General features: G+C 40.1%; 1 protein-coding gene across 2 annotated transcripts in view; it reads right to left on the reverse strand.

Annotated features, from left to right (window-relative positions):
• Positions 1–14208: 14208 nt before the first annotated feature.
• Positions 14209–24144, reverse strand: part of LOC126162736 (myotubularin-related protein 9) — a 104946-nt gene continuing 95010 nt past the window's right edge. For both annotated transcript variants that reach the window (XM_049919401.1, XM_049919400.1), the window contains exon 12: positions 14209–14847. In XM_049919401.1, the coding sequence (XP_049775358.1) occupies positions 14671–14847 (177 nt within the window). In that variant the 3' untranslated portion in view covers positions 14209–14670. The remainder of the gene's footprint in view (positions 14848–24144) is intronic.

Genomic DNA, 24144 nt, shown 5'->3' on the forward strand with positions numbered 1-24144 from the left:
ATGGCGCTAGCTGCGCAGCATTTGTGCACCGCCGCCGTCAGTGTCAGCCAGTTTGCCGTGGCATACGGAGCTCCATCGCAGTCTTTAACACTGGTAGCATGCCGCGACAGCGTGGACGTGAACTGTATGTGCAGTTGACGGACTTTGAGCGAGGGCGTATAGTGGGCATGCGGGAGGCCGGGTGGACGTACCGCCGAATTGCTCAACACGTGGGGCGTGAGGTCTCCACAGTACATCGATGTTGTCGCCAGTGGTCGGCGGAAGGTGCACGTGCCCGTCGACCTGGGACCGGACCGCAGCGACGCACGGATGCACGCCAAGACCGTAGGATCCTACGCAGTGCCGTAGGGGACCACACCGCCACTTCCCAGCAAATTAGGGCTACTGTTGCTCCTGGGGTATTGGCGAGGACCATTCGCAACCGTCTCCATGAAGCTGGGCTACGGTCCCGCACACCGTTAGGCCATCTTCCGCTCACGCCCCAACATCGTGCGGCCCGCCTCCAGTGGTGTCGCGACAGGCGTGAATGGAGGGACGAATGGAGATGTGTCGTCTTCAGCGATGAGAGTCGCTTCTGCCTTGGTGCCAATGATGGTCGTATGCGTGTTTGGCGCCGTGCAGGTGAGCGCCACAATCAGGACTGCATACGACCGAGGCACACAGGGCCAACACCCGGCATCATGGTGTGGGGAGCGATCTCCTACACTGGCCGTACACCACTGGTGATCGTCGAGGGGACACTGAATAGTGCACGGTACATCCAAACTGTCATCGAACCCATCGTTCTACCATTCCTAGACTGGCAAGGGAACTTGCTGTTCCAACAGGACAATGCACGTCCGCATGTATCCCGTGCCACCCAACGTGCTCTAGAAGGTGTAAGTCAACTACCCTGGCCAGCAAGATCTCCGGATCTGTCCCCCATTGAGCATGTTTGGGACTGGATGAAGCGTCGTCTCACGCGGTCTGCACGTGCAGCACGAACGCTGGTCCAACTGAGGCGCCAGGTGGAAATGGCATGGCAAGCCGTTCCACAGGACTACATCCAGCATCTCTACGATCGTCTCCATGGGAGAATAGCAGCCTGCATTGCTGCGAAAGGTGGATATACACTGTACTAGTGCCGACATTGTGCATGCTCTGTTGCCTGTGTCTATGTGCCTGTGGTTCTGTCAGTGTGATCATGTGATGTATCTGACCCCAGGAATGTGTCAATAAAGTTTCCCCTTCCTGGGACAATGAATTCACGGTGTTCTTATTTAAATTTCCAGGAGTGTATTTGAACTTTATTTCCCAAATAGTGGGAATTAAGGCATGCTTTTTGTATATTTGTACTGAATGATATTGTATATTTCAACTAAAATAAACTCCTGAATGCAATATTCAGTGAATCTCTACAAAGTGTCCAGAATTAATGGCACTACTGTAATCTTCAGCACATAACTGTCACTGGTTGTTGCATCTGTACACTAAGCACTCTGTCTCAATTTTGGCATAAATATCAATGATAAATTGGCTGAACAGTCAACGAAATCTTTGCAAGTAGACAAAACGATTTCATCTTATTTGCAGCTGGTGAGCATAAAATTGCTGGGATTTTTTTTTAATGTTGGCAGCAGTCTTGTAATAATGATGACCAGCTTTCAGCATAAGGGTGACAGGTTGTCTTCTCTTACTACAATCTGTGTGTCAGATTGAACATTCTGATTAGGGGCTGTCCATTTGGCCACTGCTGCAGGTGCTGTAGATAGTTGCCAACCAGGGCTGCCAAAAGTTCTGGAGCTCTTGCAGCAGTAGTTCACACATTGAGAGCAAGCTCAGTCTGGTTGTGCCTAGATCTAGCTCTGGGATACTCATGACTGTGGCTCCAATCAGGAACTGACCTGGGATGACAACTTGGGGATCAGTAGGTCCACAAGACAGTGGTGTGAGAGGATGAGAATTTAAGCAAGCAGTAACTTGACAAGTCAGTATTGTCAGCACTTTGTATGTTGGACGTAAGGTTCCATTCATTCACTGCATGTCATCTGAATGATTTCACTCCTGCATCTCATATTCCACCAAAGTGTGGTTATACAAGAAGAATACTGTGCCAGTCGATGACTTCTTTGTTCACAAAGGTTTTGACCTTGCAGATAATTAATTCTTACAGCAGCTTGTACCTCATGGACTGAAGATGAATGCTCACAGCAGATTGTACATCATGGAGTGATAGTAAATGCTCACAGTAGTTTGTATCTAATAGAGCTCCTGACTTGTTCCAGCAAAATTTGTCTTTGGGCTGATAGGAGTGCTTTAGCAGTCATGTCACTAACTACCTCCAGATGCTCTACTCATGTCACCAGACACAGAAGTAGGACAACATAACACTTTTCTTTTAGTTTGGATTTCTGTGAGCTGGATTTTGACATAGAACAGTCCTGTGTAGTCACTCCCACAGTTGTAGAAAGGCCTCACAGCTTCTAGACTTGGACACACACAGTCTCCCACAAGCTACCGTGCAGGCTTTGCCTTTAGTCACAGGCATGTCAAGCACTGATGCACGTAATGTCAGAGGGCATTTTGTCTGTTTGGTATCCAGTATTGCTTCCCAAATGTCGTACGCAGCAGTTGACAAGTGGCATGGGGAAGTTAATGATGGCAGTGCGAGGTGATGCTTCTCCTCACATGACAAATCAGCATTTTGTAGCCTGCCTCCAACAAGTAGTAATCTCATGCCATCAAGGACAGGATACAGTGCTTTGAGCTAGCTTTTCTCATCTATTTGCTTGTTGTCTCCCAGTGGGTTGATTTCCCTTGCATATGTAGCTTGTTCTGCTATTCTGATGCACCATAGTAAAGTGTATTGCAATTCATTGAGTGTGTGTTTAGCAGTTACTCTCATTTCTATTGTAGTCTTGCAGTTATTAACGAACTGAAATAGTGTGTCATTACATGCTGCAATTGTGATAACTTTGAAAATCTACTGATAACTTAATCTTGGATTGCTGTGCTGGTGTAAGACTTAAGCTCTTTTTTTCTGGCACCTCCTGGGTATCTAATATAGGCTATGAAGTGACGTCTTTTTTAAACCAGGCTGTTTTCCTTGAAAGTGTGCTGGAGACTCTTTACAACATCAGATTAGCTGCATTTCACATTGTAGATATAAAATTTCATGCCACAGTTCCTGTCATTTCCTGTATCTCAGATAAATGTTCCCCATGAATGTTTTCCATCATGTAGGTGGAACTGAGAGTCGTGAAAGCATGATGGATGAGCAGTCCACAGGTAAGTTTGTTCATTGTCTGTAACCAGTGAGTTAAGTGTGCTGCATTGGTGCAAGCAATACAGCCCCACAGACCTCTAAGTAAGGTAACAACAGCTTTTTAAGTAGAGAAAATTATGTTTTGGAGCTTAATAGTTTGGCACATGACTCTATGCTGATTAGTTGATCAGATGTACATACAACAGTCGTACACATTCTCTGAAGCATTGCAGAATCCATACAGTTGAGTACTGAAAGGTGTTCTCTCTTTAACAACTTTGTGATCAACACAAATATTCTCTGCTGTACAAATCTTACTGTGTGTTTGGGGGTTGGGGGGATGCTGCCAAAGATGTTTCAAAAATATCCGTAATGCTATCGCAATGGAACTAATTTATCAAACCGAAGGGTTTCTCGAACTGTGAAGGGATATTTTCCAGTAGCTATGCCTGTTGCTGCACCATATGGTGTTCTTTTTAGTATTTATGAAGATATAAGTTTAGGATTAAGAATATTGGGATCCTCCAACACTGAACTGCTAATTCTTGATTCAGTATTCAGACAGAACCATGTAGATTAAATAAGATGGACTTCTTTTCTGGGGCAGATGTTCCTGTGTTGGACTCTGCAGTCTTTGATGTTGTTGACTTTCTCATAATTAACAGAAAGTACTTCTACTGAGGACTGTTATAATATGCCTTCTGTCAAAATTGGTGAATATGAAGGAATACTGTATATACAACTAGCATTTCACACATTTGATATGATTTTTCTTTCATGAACTCTATCTGACAGGACTGCATAACAGTTCTAGCACATTTTACAAAGAATGAGAATCTTTGTTGGTTTCCTTGCTTCTCCAACCTAGGACACTGCAGAACAGAATAACTGCCAAGGCAGCAGGTACCACAACATGAACTAGCTCACCATTGTTGTCACACCTTGAAGACATCTGGTGCCTGTCCATACCAGTTTAGATGCGCAAGCAATACAAAAACTTGCAAACAGTTTGTGATCTAAAACTACTTAACTAATGAAAGATACTTTTAACTGTCGTGATCAATATTCATCAGTTAGACAGAAATTGGGTAACGTATCAGTTTACCATAGTGATATATTACAACACAGTCATATCTATAATTATAAACCACCTTTCTTCAACAGCTTTGTGACATTAGGCTGAACTTGACTGTAGCCCTACTATACCACAGCTGCCATCAATATAGAAGTCATTAGCAAGAACATCTGTAGTCTTGCTGCATTCACTCTGTCTTTTAATCGATATTCCTGAAGCAATGCATATAATATCACTCCACAATATTCATTGATAGGCGCAATCTTCATCCAGTACCAGAACTTGCAGATACAACTTCTCTACCTCACCTCTGGTAGCAATGCGATGTGTACAGAAACATAATTTTATGCAACACACATCCTGTTGAATGGTTGCTCTGACCATTAACAAACTGTTCAGTGACAAATTAGTGCTCGTTTTGGCTCATCAGTCAAACACTACTCTTGTTTTGGTAGCTGAGCTGTCTTCATTAATAACTACTTGATTGGGCATGTAATTTGAAATGACAGCAGATGTGTCCTAAGTCTTCGTATTCACTCATAAACTTGGTGTAGCTCTCCGTAAACTTTAGTTGCCTCACTAGTTTCTGTTCAGTTTGAGAGAAGTGTTTTGTTGCAGTGTGGAAAGAGTCACCTAGTTGACTTGGCTCTTCGTGAGATGGAAGATGAACAACAAATCAGCATATAGAATCCTTTGTTGTGTGTTCCATGAAGTGCTGCACACGCAGTTCCTCTTATTTCACCATTGTAATGTGATTGGGCTCTTCTATCTCCCAGGACTTTCTTTCAGAGTGTTTGAATGTGTGTGTTCATTTTTAGAAAACACAACACAACACGTCACTGTCATGAACTGGTGTCCTTCTGACATTTGATGCTGGCCTGAAGTGATGATCCAGCCTAGCTCTCTCTCTTGAAATAAATGATGATCATCTCTTCTGGAGACAGCAATTGACAAGCACGAACAAAATTCTGCTCCTTGTACTATGTCAGTCTTGCCAGGTGCCCAAAACTGTGGACCATTTGGCAGGTTACACCTACTGGGCTCAATTGTTTGTTCTGGCAAGATGTCAGTTATCTTCAGTAAAATGAAACCTTTGACAGACAATGTGAAGTTGCTTGTTAGGAGCCCACTTGTACAGACAAATGGTGCTTCATTTCTGAGAGGTTTTCACCTATTCCTCCCACCTATTCCTTGACCCAGTACTTCTGTGTGTCACATATGAAGCCTGAGACATGCATATATTTCCGATATGAAGCATGATTACCATCCAGAAACTAATAGAGTACAACAAGTCTGCCATTTGTCATAGCTACTTGCGACTTCATCTTCACTGTTGCAAGAAACATGCATTTGTCTGGTCTGACCTTTAGTGAACAATAACTTGATCTGAGTTTGCCATTGTACTCCTGATGCATGTCACTGAGTAATCCTTTCCTTGTCCCATCTTGTGTATATTGTGATCCTGTGTGTAGTATCATGTGATGTTTTCTTCTAGTATAGCAGCTAATGGATTTGCAGTTAACAAGCCCTGTCGTCAAAGTTCAGACATTTGTAGTCCAAACTTGCACATCACAACATGTGAGGCTGGTATCACATGACACACGCAGCACTGGTAAGTGGTCTAAGTCTGTCTTGAACACCCAAACAACTTGGCATTGGAGGCATTCTGCTGTTTAATGCCATGTATGCCGTGATGTATTCTACTGTATCCTTGACAGTTTATAATGATTTGCATTTGTTTTTTAACAAAAGTAAGTTCCTTTGAATGTCCGAATCCTGTTCAAACTCGGACTGGATTCAAACTCTTCTATGAGGAGGAGCTGTGACGTAATTATGTCTTGCAAGGAGACATCTAGCTGTAATGCTAGCACACTGGTTGAAGCTTCATTCAGCAGTGCATGAAGTTCGCTTGCAGATAGCTGCTTTTGTCATTGATGGCATCGTTAAGTTTCTTTAAATGTGCCAGTGCAATCAATCAAGGATTGTTATATCTGTTACAAACAAAATCAAAAATTACCTTACATTTAACCAGTAGTAGATGAGCAGTTTCACTTGTTAATGAAATAAGTAACTGATGAAACTTAGCAATGCCCTCTAGTTTCTTATTATTTACGACAAGACAAAACTGTGTCATAAAAGTGCCAGAACTGCATTGTGTCAATGTTACATGATGGCAGGTTTATAACTGGCAGCTTGATACTATGTTTTGGATGGACCCGAGGCAGATTTAGCATATAATACATGCTTGTCACTGCACTGGTGTGATTCAGCTAAATAGCACTTTCTCATATTTGAAGGTCTCTCTGTCCTCAGCATGTAGGTCTACACATTCAGAAACTTCGAACTGTGACTGCACATCCTCATATTTCTCCATGATCTTCGGAAGGTTTCTTTCATAAGACTTTGTCCATCATGGAAAGCTATTGGTGGCAGGCAACAGTATAAGCAGCAGTTAGAATGAATGGAAGACAAGAAGCAGGATTGGCAGACAAGGAACTCAGCTCATACATGCATCATGTTCAATGCTGCTTTATTGAAACTCATCACTGGTGTTCAGCTGATGCACATTTATTTGCTGAACCCATTGCAAACTGACAAGGAGGACCAAAATGTTTGTGTTTGTAGACATAAATATTAAGCTCATTGTTAGAGGACTAGGAATTGGCGTAATGAACAACAAAATGTGTTTTCAGATTGTAATGAATCACAAAAGGTGTTGGTGAAGCAATTATTATTCATAATTACATGAATATTCACAAATTGAAATACACACATTCACTGTTTAGTGAACAAGGCTCTCACCTGCCTGGTGATGCGCAGACCACTAGTTTGCGACAGACAACCAGCAGGGGTAGCGGTCAGTGCTGCTCTCCCCCGGAGTACATGTGCACTGTTGGGTTCCCTTAGATGAGGTTACCTGCTGCCCATTGTCCCTCAGGTACAAACAATTCACTAGGCAGCACTTTCCAGTGACTGTTAAAAACAGCGATCAAATGGAGGCTAAACCTCATTGCTTGCCAGTGTTTGCTGTAGATGGCTGCACAAAACAGTGCAGGAGGACACCTTCCAGTGTGATGCACATCATAACACTTGTCAGTATTCATAGCTACTTTGGTACCTGTAGCAAATATTCAAGGCTGACAATCCGTATGTGATAATGAGTAAGGGGAAGCACTGAAATGGCTGAAATGATAACTGCTTGTAGCAGTATTTTGTGCTTTCATTACAATCCTGATCTCTACTTCTATTCCTCTGATAGGATTATAGAGGACATGCTTAGAAGTTTATATTTTTAAAAATGTCATAATCAGGATGGGAAGTTCTGGATCTTGATGCATACTGGAGGGAACATGTATGTTGGGTCAGTGGCACTCAATTACCAGCCCTCCAGCATCACGAGAATGTAGCTGTAGCTGTAGCTGTTGTCGTTTATACATACTCTGAAGGAAATGTAAAGCCGAAAGCTAAATTATGATCCTTTATATTTTCTACACTGGCTGTGATATCTTTTAATATCTGTTCCACTTTACATAAAGATAACAGGAATTTATAACTGGTGTTCAGCTTTGGGTATTTTTGGCACTGATCCAAGTGCTGTACTAGTGTCAGAGTTTATCATTGCAAGACTTCTTTTTTAACATACAGTCAATATGAAATTGTTAGCCTTCTTCAGCATTTGTTGAAAGGTTGAAGTGGAATCCTTTTTAATTCCTAAGCGATACTGTTTACCACCGCGTTTGTGTGTTCCCTGTATAGAGTGAGCAATTGTGTTCCTCATATCAATGTTTGTATCCAGTTCAAGATTTTTCCAGAATTCTATATCATTACTGAGAAGATTCATAAGAACTCAGTATACTCATAGACATTTTATTTGATGGAAGATGATGCTATAAAATGTAATTAAAACTAAACGCATTTTTAAATTGAAAATGCACTCTTCCCCTTCTTGTAGTTATAGTACACTGTTCATGAGATGGCTACAGCCTGGTTGTGGCTATTCTTGGGATTACACAGCTACTTGGCAGTAGTATCCACATAAAACGTTGCACACTAGATGCAGCACAGCTGATAGGAGTAGTGGCTACTTTCACACGTCACAGTTCTCACTGGATATAAAAGGAGACAAAACAGCAATAGGAATTGACAAGCGGAATATGGCCATCCACTGTTAATTGGCTGGAATAATAGCAGTCTATTCTGGATACAATGTTTTTCTTTAATGCACATTTTCTTCCACTGACCTTTTTCATCATGCCTGGGAATATCTGACAGTACCGTGGTTATAATTAAAGTGCAGCTACTCATGGAGGCCCAGTGTGGACTGTAATTATCATTCAGCAGTAAAACGTGGCAGGTATGTCAATGAGGAACTGATTTACACGAGGAAAAAAAATTAATTCCAGTTGTGGCCACCAGGTGCAAACTGGCAATGTAAACCATTTATATGATGGTATAACATCCACACTGTCATTTGACAAGCCATAACGCGAGTGAATAGTATGACTATCAAGAGGAAAGACTGTGCACTGTTAGTGACACTGCCAGCAATTACAGTGCCACATTGAGACTGTATTGCTGACTGAAAGGTCTGCGAGGCCCAATGTCATTAAATTGTTTAAAGATGATGGTGAAATTCGAAAACATGGGTGAGCTTGGTGTGGCACTTGTAAGAGGCAATGTCCTATCCCTGATGAAGTTGCTGTTTCTGTAACTGACGCAGCACATGCCCCGGGTAGTGCTAGTGCTCACGCAGTGTCATGAGATTCGTCTAGCCCATGGTCAAGAGTATAGTAAGTTTTGCAGTCTATTTTACATTGTTACCTGTTTGAGGTCCAGATGGTGCAGTAACTGAAACATCATGATTCACATAATGTTCTGAATTTGTTCTTTAGTTTCTGGCAAGGATCAAAGCTGATGACATATAATTGGGCAATGTTCTATGGAGTGACAAGGCACATTTTACACCACAGGGTGCAGTGAATACACAGAACTGCCGAATTTGAGGTACTGTTGAACTCCTTGTTGAGCAATTGCATTCACTGTATGTGAATGCGTGGTATGGATTCACAAACACCTTTATTCTCAGTCTGTGCTGCCTTGAAAAGAATACACCCGGAGGGCCTGTCAGGTGTACTGTGACATCTGCACATTACCAAGACCACCTCATACAGCATGCAATTCCTGCTTTGGAAGATTGCAACTGAATGGAAACCACTGTTTTTTTATGCAAGATGGGGCAGCACTTCTTGTTGCTCGTCCAATGAAAGATATACTTAAGTAAATCTTCCACAATCTCCAGAGATTTTCAAGATGCATGGTCTGCAAAACTGCCTGATATGAATCAATGTGACTTTTAGTTCTAAGATATCTATAGAACATGTTTACCAAGGACGCATTTGGTTTCTACCTGATCTGAAGGCCAGTATACAGGAACATACTGCTCAGATTGGACGGGAGCTGCTGTGAGCAACTGTTTTACAGGTGCAGCATTTTGTCAACATCTCCAGTGCTCATATTGAACAAATTCTGTAAGCGGTGGTTAATAATTAAAATCTACATTATGCCTTTCTAAGTCACTGGACTGTTTCTACCCACAGTCTGTTCCTAGTCCATCACATATTGAGAAGTTTCTATATGTCTTTCTTGCATTCACAGTGCCAGATTTGCACCTGGTGGTCAAAACTGGAACTAATTTTTTTCCCCCAGTGTAAACCAGTTCCTCATTAACATATTAGCATATCTAACCAGTTTCACTGCCATACGACAATTGCAACCCACACTACACCTCTGTGAGTAGCTGCACTTCAATTATAACCACCCGATAGTTTTGAGGGCTCAGATGTTCTAAAGAGGGTGCATAAGGCAGTAGTTTACACCGTGCCAAGACAGTTGTGTCATTAAGTGTTTTGTTTTTATGAAAAATTATCATTTCATCTCACTTGCCAAGTTGGTGACATGACTTCTTGTTAAATTCTTAATTCAATGCCTATAAAAAAAAAAAAAGTGAAGCACCCACAAAAGGAAGAGGAAATGAAATTAAACTTCATGTGTTGAGAGGCCGCATGCTGTTACTTCAGTGAATACAAAACTGCATCAAATTTACAAAGAGTTTGGCAGTAGGAACCCACTTAGCAGTATAACACTGCACCTCCCCTGGCACGGATGCATGCTTGCATTCGGTTGGGAAAAGTGTCGAACGCTGCTTATCCTACCCTGGGACAAGCCGGACCAAAACAGTGACTAGTCCTTCATATTGCCACTGGGAGAGTTAATATCCAAGCTGGTGTCTCACATGTTCTATTAGGGACAGATCTGGGGATGCTGCTAGCCATGGCAGTACCTCAATGTAGACAGTTCATAGAGACACATGCCACGTGTGGGCAAACATTGTTCTGTTGAAAAACAGCACTACGGCACTGTTGCATGAAGGGTGACGAGTGAGGACACAGGATACTGATGATATACTGTTGTGCTGCCAGTGTTTCCTGAATCACTACCAGCTGTGACCTAGTGGCTACCCCACACGACACCAGGAGTAACACTGCCGAGCCTCTCCAAAACGCTGAAAGAACGTTACCCCTTCCCAGGTTGCTACCACACTCGCCCATGATGTCCATGCAGGTTAGTGCAGAACTATGAATCTGGCATGTATGAAATTCCAGCTGCCGTGTAGAGTTTTGTGGACCAGCTATGCTGTGCCATTCCCACGTGGACTTCTCCAAAATGGTCTTCTCTGGTGTAGGAAATTGCTAATGACTTATAACAAATTATCAAATGATGACTGAACACACATTTTCTTCAACCATCCATTTCCAGTTGTTTATTTCATAACTGCCTTTATAATTCAGTCCATTAATACAATGCTGATACGTCCTTTCTCTATGAGAACTCGAACAACAGCACACCCAATCTAACAGTAATATAAAAACTTACTTTCTTACATTACATCAACAACCATAATTTGTTTTTCTCGTAAGAGATCCGATAATAATGTCATAATTCTGGGTCCATGGACAGCATACACAATGTTCAGCAAGTAGTCGGCATTCTGCTGGCTTCCATGCACTGCAACTATATCTTTCCTCATATACTCTCTCTGTAGGAACAGATACAGCATGCACAGTAGGTCTGTCGATATTTGACTCCTCTACTTTACTTAAGCATTGTGAACAACTGTAGCTGACGTGAACAGTCTTCATATAGTGGTACAGGACTTGACCCACAATGTCCTGTTACACTACAAACCGGAGTCTTGACGATGGATAAGCCTGCCCACATGCAGTCCAACGTCTGGCCACTGTCAAATCTGGATATTGCAGATTTCAATCAATTGATGAAATGGAAACCAAAAAGGAGGCCCTTCCAAACCCAGGGTGTTGATAACATGCCTTACACGAGTAAGAGGCATCTTTGTGTTCTTCACAGTGATCACACAACATACGACCTACGACCTGTCAGATATGGTAACAACACTAACACACTCCGGTGGCTGTTCTAACAGTCACAGAGGATGTCAACTCTTATTTACATACTTGCTAATGGTATCTGCATGTACAAAGTCATGTTCAAATTTGACCTAAACCTTCTGGTTGTTTCACTTTTTTAGTCAGGCAGTGTATCACACAACATAAATCCCAGATAATTATGATAATTATTATAATTTTACAGATAATGGAATGATTTTTCACTTTCTTTTGGATCAAATTTGCAAGGTGAAATCAACTACATTTATTCTTTGTTGGCTTCAAATCAGAAGTAATGTGTTCATCACTCATTTACCAAAAGAATAGATTGCTACTCAACATGAAGATGTCACACCGAGCTGCAGACAGGCACAGAAAAAGACTGTTACACACTGAGCTTTTGGCCAAAGCATTCTTCAGAAAGGAAACACACACAGACATACGTACACCACTATCTCCAGCCATAAGCCATTAAGATGACTGCGGGAAATCCCAGCCTGGCACAAATCTGCATCTGTTGCCATTGAGTTATTTCAATGCCCCAGTGCAGCAAAAGTCAGAAATTTGTTTTGTGAAGTTTTCCAGTTTTGTACTATTCACCAAATGAAGTTTCTAGTGTACTGTCAAAAGCTGTTAATGTTGTATGCAATTTACTGTATATCTGAATTATTTTTCCTAACATAATTTCTAGTGCTATTGTAGCTTCTCTTGTTCTTCTTCCAATAATCATTAGGGTTTTTTAAATACTGGTACCACGAGGTCAAGTGTTGTAAGTTCAAAACAACCATCACACCAAGTGTTTTGCATTCATCAGAAACTATTTCAAGGCTATGACTAATTGCTACAACACATCCATTCTCCCAAGGGTTCCTCTCAAGAGTACACCCCACTCCAAAGTGAAAAATACACACACATCAAAAAGAGTTTTGCATCACCTCGGTTCCAAGAGTTCGGGCACCTGCACAGAAAATTGGAATAGAGAACAACATAAATATCGTTTCTGCCCTTTTTATTGCTCATGAAAACAGCACATTGCATGTTGTACCACCATACAACGAGACATTCACCGGTGATGGTTCAGACTGCTGTACACACCGGTACCTCTAATACCCAGTAGCACGTCCTCTTGCATTGATGAATGCCTGTATTCGTCATGGCATACTACCCACTAGTTCATCAGGGCATTGTTGGTCCAGATCGTCCCACTCCTCAAAGGCGATTTGGCATAGATCCCTTAGAGCAGTTGATGGGTCACATCATCCATAAATAGCCCTTTTCAGTCCATCCCATGCATGTTCGATACGGACGGTTCATGTCTGGAGAACATAATCGAGTGATGTCGTTATCCTGAAGGAAGCCATTCACCAAATGTGCACGATGGGGACACGAAATGTAGTCCATGAAGACAAATGCTTCGCCAATTGCTGCCGATATGGTTGCACTATCGGTCAGAGGATGGCATCCACATATTGTACAGCTGTCATGGCACCTTCCATGGCCACCAGCAGCATACGTCGGCATCACACAATGCCACCCCAAAATAGCAGAGAACCTCCACCTTACTGCACTCGCTGGACAGTGTGTCTCCGACGATTGTCTGGTTGAAGGCATATACGACACTCATCGGTGAAGAGAACATGATGCCAATCCTGAATTCGGCTTGTTGTTGGTTCCGTCTGTACCGTGCTGGATGGTGTCGTGGTTGCAAAGATGGATCTCTCCACGGAAGTTGGGAGTGAAGTTGCACATCATGCAGCCTACTGCACACAGTTTGAGTCGTAACATGGCGTCCTGTGGCTGAAAGAAAAGCATTATTCTACATGGTGACATTGCTGTCGGGGTTCCTCCGAGCCATAACCCATAGGCAGCGGTCATTCGCTGCAGCAATAGCCCATGGGCAGCCTGAGCGAGGCATGTCATCAACAGTTCCTGTCTCTCTCTGTATCTCCTCCATGTCCTAACAACATCGCTTTGGTTCACTCTGACACACCTGGACATTTCCCTTGTTGAGAGCCCTTCCTGGCACAAAGTAACAATGCGGACACGAACGATCCGTGGTATTGACCATCTAGGCATGGTTGAACTACAGGCAACATGAGCCGTGTACCTTCTTCCTGGTGGAATGACTGGAACTGATCAACTGCCGGACCCCCTCCATCTAATAGGCGCTGTTCATGCATGGTTGTTTACATCTTTGGGCAGATCTTGGGACATCTCTGAACAGTCAAAGGGACTATACCTGTGATACAATATCCATAGGTGACATCTATCTTCAAGAGTTCTGGGAACCAGGGTGATGCAAAACTTTTTTTGATGTGTGTACAAATAGGACTGCTCTGTACGGTAGTCAGTAACGACAGCTGAGAAGTGCAAAAGTCATAATTCAATTTAGCAGACAGACTTAACATTAGGAAATACAATGAAAATATACTTTATTTTCTGTTACATGTTCTATTTTATAACAAAACAAATAAATGTGTAATGAAAGACTGGGAAGTATCTTTGGCTTGATGTTATATAAGCAACCACATATTACAAAAAAGGTTTATGTAACCCACTTTACAGTTGCTCAGGTATTTATTTTAGTTGACAATGAAATAGAAAATAATAAATTCTGCTAAAGTTGCAGTTAAAATATCAATTTAGTCTATACTTATCACGCAACATTCTGTGACAAAAAGACACTTATTGTTCTTCGAAATGCGTTACTCATATTGTTCTTAGCCGTCATCCAAGTGCACATGGTATATGATATGAAAGTGCAGGAAGTTTGCAAAATGCTCTATGAAGCTCAGATGGCTGCAGCTAATCCAGTATCTTTACTAATGATAGCAGTAAGTGGGTAAATAATTTTATACGGTAGCTCCCCCTTTTCACAACATTGGTACTTAAAGTATACCAGCAGTAATTGCTTCACGTTGCAGATCAGCTAACTGACGACGTAATCTTCCAGCTTCCAAACGAAGTTCTGCCTCCCTTTGTCGCAGTTGAGTTATCTTCCGCCATGCAGCTTTTTGTGGTCCTTGATCCACCACCCATCGAAGATACAGCTCAGACCACAAAGCCTGTAAAAATGTACAATGACCATATGCAGTTAGTATAAAAAGATCTAACATCTACTAATGAGTACAGCACTAGGTGGAAAAATGGAATTAGGATTGATTCAATTCAAACAAAAAATAATTAATATCTCTGCACTTCACTTTCTATTCTCATGTCAAATATCATTTGCTGCCAGCACACAACACACAATGAAACTATAATCAGAAGCTTGAGTAAGAACAAGGAAAGAAATAGATTTCATGCTAATAATGATAAAATCAAGCTCTTTTGAGGATATTTCCTGAATTAATAACCTGAAACACAGAACAGACAGAAGTTTACACAGTTTTCCAGCTGTGTACCGAAAGAGTAAAAGTCTGGCATTATACTCTGGTAGAAAGACTAGTAATCTTCATATGAATACAGGGAAACTAGGGGGGAGGGGGGGGGGACTCAGTAGTGAGGAAGGGATTTGAACACACTTCCATAATTTTGTGCACTCTTAATATGTTTCTTCAGCAATTAGCCAACTGAGCTAGCACAGCAACAGCATTTCAGAACACACTCAACTTCGCTCTTCCTCTTGAGGTTTGTGTCTTTGGCTCATTCTGATGGATGTCAGAACAATGGAACTGTTGGTATATCTGTTGAGTCATGTTCAGAGTGTGATGATTAATACTAACCTCCCAGCTGTCGTCCTATTTAATACAACAGCTTATAAACTGTAGCAGGTTAAGGGTGAGTGAACACCACTGGTGATGGAAATTGAGAGTTTGATATCAGTGCATACTCTGCTGCGGAATAAAAATGTGATTCTGGAAACATTCCCCAGGCTGTAGCTAAGTCATGTATCCACAATATTGGAGTGCTAGTCTTGCAGGGTTCACAGGATAGTTGGTCTAGTTTTACAGTTGGAGATGATCTACTGGGAGAAGTAAATCCATGAGAACAGGTTGTGAGTGCTGCAGATTGAAAATTTCATTCGGTGTTGTGGTTAATTACATAAAAAGAAAAATTCACTCAAGAAAATTATAAGACATAATAGTTGGTCAGTACAAAATCCTACAAGGAGAAGTATTTAGCACTGCCAATAGACTGTTATAAAAGTATACAACACTATCATAGCTTTTAGAGCTATTAGTTTCTCCCTCATGGAGCAGATGGTGATAGGTTGGAGAAGGATGAAAAGAAGATGAGGTAACTTAGACCCCAAGTGTAGAGGGACCTGTCTGTTTTGGGAACAAGGGGAAGATGTCAGAGTGAGAAGTAAAGATGCATTAAGATTAAGAGAACTAAATAGTAAATTAAGAACTAGAGGGAAAGAAAAATAAAAAAAAGGGGGAGGGGGAGGGCAACAAAGGTCCAGGAGGATGTGACAGTGTTGAGGGGCAAGTTCCCATCTCTGGAGCTCAGGGTGACTATCATCAGGTGGGAGCATCCAAATAGCCTGTGTGATGTAGTAGGCACTTAGATCCCTTGAGTCATGCTGCAGATCAGTAACTCAGTACTGAATGTGATCATTCCCATATAATATGCCAGCAGAATATACAAGTTGGTTGGTAAACAACACGTGTGGTTTGCACTCCCTTTGATGTTGTAATATTTGCAAGTTGTGGGGCTGTAGTAGATGGTAGTGGGTGATTGTGCATGGTGCATATTTAGCAGCAGGAATCTTGGGACAAGGATAATGGTTTGAGAATGTCATATGGTTTGACTATGATGAAACGGATGTAGGAAGGCAGTGGAAGGGACAGAGGGTGGCGTGGTGCATGATATCAGGCATACATGTTTTGACGTTGTGCCCCACTGCAGGCTGTTAAGGAAGGTAAGAGCATATGGAATAAGTTCATGGATGTCTGAATGGGTCGAAGACTTCTTAAGCAATAGGACCCAGTATACTGTCCTCGACAGTGAGTGTTCATCAGAGATGAGGGTATCCTCAGAAGTGCCCCAGGAAGTGTGGTAGGACCGCTGTTTGCCTCTACGTATGTACATGATTTGGCAAACAGGGTTGGCAGCAATCGGTGGTTGTCTGCTGTGGTCTACAGTAAGGTGTAAAAGCTGAGTTACTTTAGGAATATACAAGAAGACATAGACAAAATTTCTTGTTGGTGTGATGAATGGCAGCAAGCTCTAAAGGTGTAAAAATGTAAGTTAATGGAGATGAATAAGAAGAACAAACCTGCAATGTTCGGACGCAAGATTGCTAGTCTTGTGCTTAACATAGTCAAGTCATTTAAATATCTGGAAGTAACCTTGCAAAGCTATATGAAATGATATGAGCATGTGAGAACTGTGGTAGGGAAAGTGAATGACTGACTTCCATTTATTGGGTGAATTTTAAGAAAGAGTGATTCACCTGTAAAGAGACCCCATATAGGATGCTGGTGCGATCTATTCTTGAGTACTGCTTGAGTATTTGGGATCCATGCCAGGTTGGTCTGAAGGAATACACTGAAGCAATTCAGAAGTAGGCTGTTAGATTCATTGCTGGTAGGTTTGTACAACATGTAAGTGTTACGGAGGTGCTTCGGGAACTCAAATGGGAATCCCTGGAGGGAAGGTGGCATTCTTTTTGAGAAACACGATTGAGAAAATTTAGAGAACTGGTATTTGAAGCTGACTACCGAACGATTCTACTGCCACAAACACAGTCGTTTTCCCTCACTCTATTTGTGAGTGGAACAGGAAAAGAAATGACTAGTAGTGTTACAGGGTACCCTCAGCCACACATCATACAGCGGCTTGCTGAGTATCTATATAGATGTAGGTCTTGGGGGAGTTATGTATTGAGGCATTCAAGGCCTGGGTGATAAGGAGGTGCTTCTTAAATTTTTGGACGTGGAGGCCGTGTTAGTCGTAGAAGGATACTACACTGGAGATTTTTTTGTGAATGAGGTCTAGGGGCTAGTTACAGGAGAAGAAAGCCTGGAAGAGGTTGTTGGTATGGGTGTTGAGGAATTTGATGGTGGAGTAGATACATCTGCCACAGTTTCATTAGTCATAGGGAAGGATGAGTATGATGTGGGAGCAGTGGCGGCTGTTAAAGTGAAGTGTTGTTGTTTATTGGTCAGTTTGTAAGGGATGGGGGGGAGGGAGGGGGTTGGGTGTGGCTTCATTGAGGTTAAATTAAACTTTGCAGTTTTTCATGTAAGCAAAGAACAACCACTGGATTCAAGGGGGACAAAAATATTGTGCGCACACTGGAAAGAGAATGTACGGAAGTTTATTTTTGTTATTTAGCAGCACATCACTGCTATTCTTGGTTTAAAGGACAAGTACATCCATTTTGGTAGATTGTACTATAGAAACATTTGCAAGTGGCTTCACAGGTGAAACTGTGCAGTAATGAAAAAAAAAGTTAATATATCTGATAGTAGCTAGGGTGTTAGAATGTTATCATTCAGGTATTATTTTAGAAGTAGCAAAGAATATGAAGAGGAAAAATACAATACTGGGTATGAGAAGAGGAAACGGAACACACAAAACAATGGAAGTCCAGGTTGGAATATCAATAGTATTATGAAAAGGACAGATTGCTAATCAACGTGTCATCTTGACAGTGAGTAGCAGTCTGTCCTCTTCAGAATAACACATGAAGTGTTAATGAACATCAGGGAAAGCTAACCAAATGAAAGGTTGAAACTGGTAATCTGAAAGTATAAATGTGATTGCATCTGACAATAAAATCTTTTTAAATTATAGATTCCTGACTTTGCCGGAACGGGAGCAATCCGTAGTATAATGAAATCTGGAAAACTCCAAACAGCTAAGATTGCTAGTAAAGTATTTATTTAGATGACTGGTTTCGGTACAGTTATGTTACCATCTTTGGATCTTCAACTTTACAATACTGACAACCACTGTTCATGTCCACACCACAGCTGAAGACAGACTGTCCCCCAACCAGTCTGTATTTAGATATGGTATAAGTATGAACACTTGCAGCCAGCACATTAATTTTATGTTTTGTGTCTACAGTTATACATACATACATACATTAATCCTTGTTCCATAGATCATGAATACGGCATTTCATAATGGTGTGGAACGTGTCACTTTAACATAAGTTCTCGTTACACAAAATAATTAATTACTTATTTTTTATTTTTTTATCTTTTACAGTTACCACTTCATATCTAAGAACTCATCTAGTGAGTAGGAGGAGTTGTCATTCAGAAATTTCTTTTGCTTTTAAATGTTGGTTGGCTATCTGTCAGACTTTTAATACTATTTGGCAAACGAACAAAGATTTTTGTGGCAGCATAATTCACCCCTTTCTGTGCCAAATGAGATTTAATAGTGAAGCTCATCTTTCTTCTAGTGTTGTAGCAATGCACTTCACAGTTATTTTTGAATTGGGATGGGTTATTAATGACAAATTTCAAATGTGAATATACGTATTGTGAAGGTCCCGAGTTCCTTAAATAAATGTCTGAAAAGTGATCTTGGGTGGGCTCCATCTATTATTCTCATTACATGCTTTTATGCAATGAATACTTTCTCTCTTAATGACGAATTGCTCCAAAACATGATGCCATATGAAAGCAGTGAATGAAAATAGGCATAGTATGCTAATTTACTGATATGTTTATCACCAAAATTTGCAATAACCCTATTAGCATAAGTAGCTGAGCCTAACCATTTCAGCAAATCATCAATGTGTTTCTTCCAATTCAATTTCTCATCAATGCACACACCCAGAAAATTTGAGTATTCTGCCTTTGCAACAGACTTCTGTTCATAGTCTATATATGGTGTTATGCCATTTACTGTACTGAATTGTATAAACTGTGTTTTCTCAAAATTTGGTGAGAGTTCATTTGCAGAGAACAACTTAATAATTTTCTGAAAGACATTATTTGAAATTTCCTCAGCTGGTTCTTGCTTGCTGGGTGTGATTACTATACTTGTATCATCAGAAAAAAGAACTATCTTTGCACCTTCATGAATACAGAGTGGCAAGTCGTTAATATATATATATTAAGAACAACAAGGGACCTAAGACTGAACCCTGTGGGACACCATTCTTGATACCTCCCCAGTCAGAGGACTCTGCTACTTTTTGCAGACAATCTGTACTGTTAATTTCAACCTTTGCATTCTTCCAGTTAAGTATGAATTAAACCATTTGTGCACAGACCCACTCATATCATAATACTTAAGCTTACCTAGAAGAATTTCACGATTCACACAATCAAAAGCATTTGAGAGATCACAAAAAATTCCAGTGGGTGATGTTTGGTTATTCATTGATCAGTGAAAGCATATATATCATTTTCTGTTGAAAAGCCTTTCTGAAAAGCAAACTGACATTTTGTCAGTACTTCGTTTTTGCAAATACATGATGCTAGTCATTAATACATAATGGTTTCAAGAATTTTGGATAAAACTGTCAGAAGTGAGACTGGGCAGTAGTAGTTAGCATCAGATATATCCCTTTTTTATAGACCCAAACAAATTCCTATGTGAAAACTCACTAGCGAAGGATGGCTTGCATTTAAATAGACTGGGGTCTGTAACATTCAGCAGAATGTTTGCAGATGTCTGCAAAATCATTAGAAGCAAGGGAAACTAATATGGCCTGAAGGAGGCAAAAAATCATACACTCTACCTGGAAAAGAAAAATATAAGCACCATACAAAAAAGACGATACTAAAGAATTTGCCCCAGAATACAGCACACAACATGTAAACCAACAAAAGAAAAATTACATAAAAGTACTTCATAAAAATATTCAAGACTCTGGTAACAAAAAATTAGAAGCACAAGAACTCCTGAGTGAAGTAAGACCAGACATATTATGCGTAAGTGAACATGGACTAACTGAAAGTAAAATACATAATGTTGCAATAAAGGACTACAAACTAGCTAGTTACTTCTGCAGATCTAAATATAAGTGTGGTGGCATTTGTATATATATTAAAACAGGTACTCTATCAAAGAATGTAAACAGTGAAGCTGCCATATTGCCTATAGCTAGAGAAAAAGACTTTGAAGTTACTGGTATAGTGACAGAAGATTTTAGAGTGTTTTGTGTGTACAGGTCATCATTTGGCAATATTAGCATCTTTCTGAAAAAAAATTGCCAGCTTATTGAGAATGAATATGAAGAGAAATCTTATTATATGTGGAGATTTCAACATTGACATGGGAAAAGACACAAAAATAAGACAGGATTTTGAAGAATTGTTAATACAGTGTAACATGAAAGTAACAATAACTGCACCAACAAGAGTGACTTCACAAAGTGAGACAGTTATTGACAACATAATTACTAATATGTGTAACTATGAGTCACATGTAGTTCATACAGAAATATCTGATCATCATGGACAACTAATCAGCTTTTGCAGAAGTAATGACACAGTATCAGAACCAAAACAAACAACCAAAGAAATTAGGATCATCAGTGAACAAAATATCAACATCTTTAGAACAATGTTAAGTAAGGAAACCTGGAATGAAACCCTACAGGCCCAGAGTGTAAATGAAAAATATGATGCATTTATTTCAACAATTAAGTACCATTTTAATGTAGCATTTCCCAAAGTAAATAGACAAGAAAGGCAGCAAGATCAAAAACAGTGGATTAGCAGTGAAATACTAGAACAGCGAAGGAAGCTTCAGGATGTGAGACGGATGGGCGAAGCTGAAAACTATAAAATGTTAAAAAAGAAATATAGAAACACAATAAGAGAAGCCAAAGCAAGAGCAATTGACACCACCATAACAAACTCAAAAAACAAGGCAAAGGCAGCCTGGAATGCAATCAATGCTGAAAGAAAGGAAAAACATGGGTCAAACAAAGAAGAAGGTATTAGGTCAATTAAAATAGACAACAGAGTGGTCACAGATGGTATGGAAATAGCAAACATGCTGAATAATAACTATATCAGTGTAGTAGAAAACTTAAAATTGGAAAGAAATAGTCAAAAACAGAAGGGTATTAAGGTACCAAAAAGATCATGCAGTACTATGTTCTTAAGACCAGTCACGGAAGAAGAATTGCGGAAAACTATACAGAAACTGAAGTCCAAGAAATCAGCTGGTGATGATGAAATATCAAATCATGTAATAAAGCTGGTAAGTGTTTGCTGAACATAGCAAACTGTTCTTTCAGAGATGCAATTTTTCCAGAAGAACTGAAGATAATGAAGGTAGTGCCAGTGTACAAGAAAGGGTATAAGGATGATCCCAATAACTACAGACCAGTTTCACGGATATCAGGTTTCTCAAAAATCCTACAAATGCTTATGTATACCAGATTAGTTAACTATCTGGACAAACGTAACATTCTCATACCCTCACAATATGGTTTCAGAAAGGGCAAATCTACAGAATCAGCAATTGCCAGTCTAACAGAATACATTTTACAGTCCTTAGATGAGAAAAAGGTTGTCTCTGCAATGTTTCTGGATCTTTCAAAGGCATTTGACACTGTTGACCATGAAATGCTGATACAAAAATTAAGCAACTATGGCATTCGAGGGCAACCAGGTGAATGGATAAAATCATACTTGTGCAACCCCAAGCAGTATGTATCATTAGGAAACTCATGCCAATCAGAAACCAAACCCATCAAATATGGAGTGCCGCAGGTTTCGGTAATGGGGCCATTGTTATTTAATGTTTTTCTTAAATTATATAGGTGTTGAGGAGGAAGAAAAGAAAATATTGTATGCTGATGACATGACAATACTAAATAGTGACCAAAATGTGGAACAGCTTGAGAGATGAGCATACATATCTGCAAATGTCACAGCTCAATGGCTGTTGGAAAATGAACTGGTTATAAATCTAAAAAAGACTATGTATGCAGTGTTTAAAACAAGGAAAAGGCTGCAGACATGGATTTAGAGGTTGATGGAACAAGGCTGGAAGAAGTAGAATCTGCTAGATTCTTAGGTATTCTTGTGGAGAATGAACTGAAATGGAAAAAAAAAAATATTAATAATGTCTGTACGAAACTGAGCTCTGTCATATTCTTAATGATGCAGCTATCACAGTATTCAGACAAGAACCTTCTGTGTACAGTGTATCATGGACTTTTCGAACCATACTTACAGTATGGAGTGACTGTGTGGGGAAACTCAAACAAACAAGAGACAAAACGAGTGTGCACATTACAAAAAAAAAACAATTAGGACCATTTTAAGAAGAAAGACCTCTGAAATGTGCAGAAACTGTTTCAAGAATTTAGGTATCTTAACTTTTTCATCGTTGTATATATACAAAGCAATAATGTACATCACAAAAGGTAGTGAGGACTGGATTACAAATGCTAGTGTACACACCCACAATACAAGAAGGAAGAATGAAGTACAGAGCATACCCCATCGACTGGCAATGCTAGAAAAAGGACCCCAGTACTCTGGTATCAGACTACTAAGAAGTCTGCCTAAAAACCTGCAAGATAGTGTATTTGACAATGACTTTCCAAAGAGACTTAAAGACTATCTCATTGAAAAAGAGTTTTACAGTGTTGCAGAATACTTATGCCATTAAATTTGTATATATTGTTATTCATTATCAATGATGTAAAAATGTAAGCTAAAGGTGTAGAAAAATAAGTGATAATGAATGTTAATACTTTGACATGTCCTATATTACACGTACATTTACTGTACACAATGTAATCTTACAGGATAAATTCAAATTCAATTCAATTCAACTTCAGTCTATCCGGAAAAAATGCCCTGCTTCAGTGTGCTACTACATATGTGGCTGAGAATCCTACTTATTTGTTGGGGACGAGCTTTTAGTACTCAGTTGGAAATGCCATCAATTCCATGTGAGCTTTTACTTTTGAGTGAATTTATTATTTTCCTAATTTCAGTAGGAGAGGTTAGTTGAATTTCAAGTTTATCAAATTGCATAGGTACTGTCTCTTCTGTATACTGGATTGCATTTTCTAATGAATAACTGGATCTTATTTTCTCTACAAAACTTAAAAATGATTCTTAAAAATGTTTTCTACTTCTGACTTCTTGTTAACAGACTTTTCATTGTGTTTGATAGAAATACAGTCTTCCTGTGCTCTCGGTTGCCCTGTTTCCCTTTTAACAATATTCCAAATTGTTTTAATTTTATTATCAGATGTGCTAATCTCAGGCGTAATGCACATACTTCTGAGCTTTTTAATAACTTTTCTTAATACAGTGCAGTAGTTTTTATAATGTTTCACTGTTTCGGGATCATTTCTCCTCCTAGCTATAAGATACATTTCCCTTTTCTGTTTACAAGATATTTTTATCCCACTAGTAAGCCATGGTTTCTTAGGGAAACTGTTTTCAAATATACTCACAAAGGTATCATGA

The sequence above is a fragment of the Schistocerca cancellata genome, chromosome 2 (genome assembly GCF_023864275.1).
Source record: "Schistocerca cancellata isolate TAMUIC-IGC-003103 chromosome 2, iqSchCanc2.1, whole genome shotgun sequence".
NCBI lineage: Eukaryota > Metazoa > Arthropoda > Insecta > Orthoptera > Acrididae > Schistocerca > Schistocerca cancellata.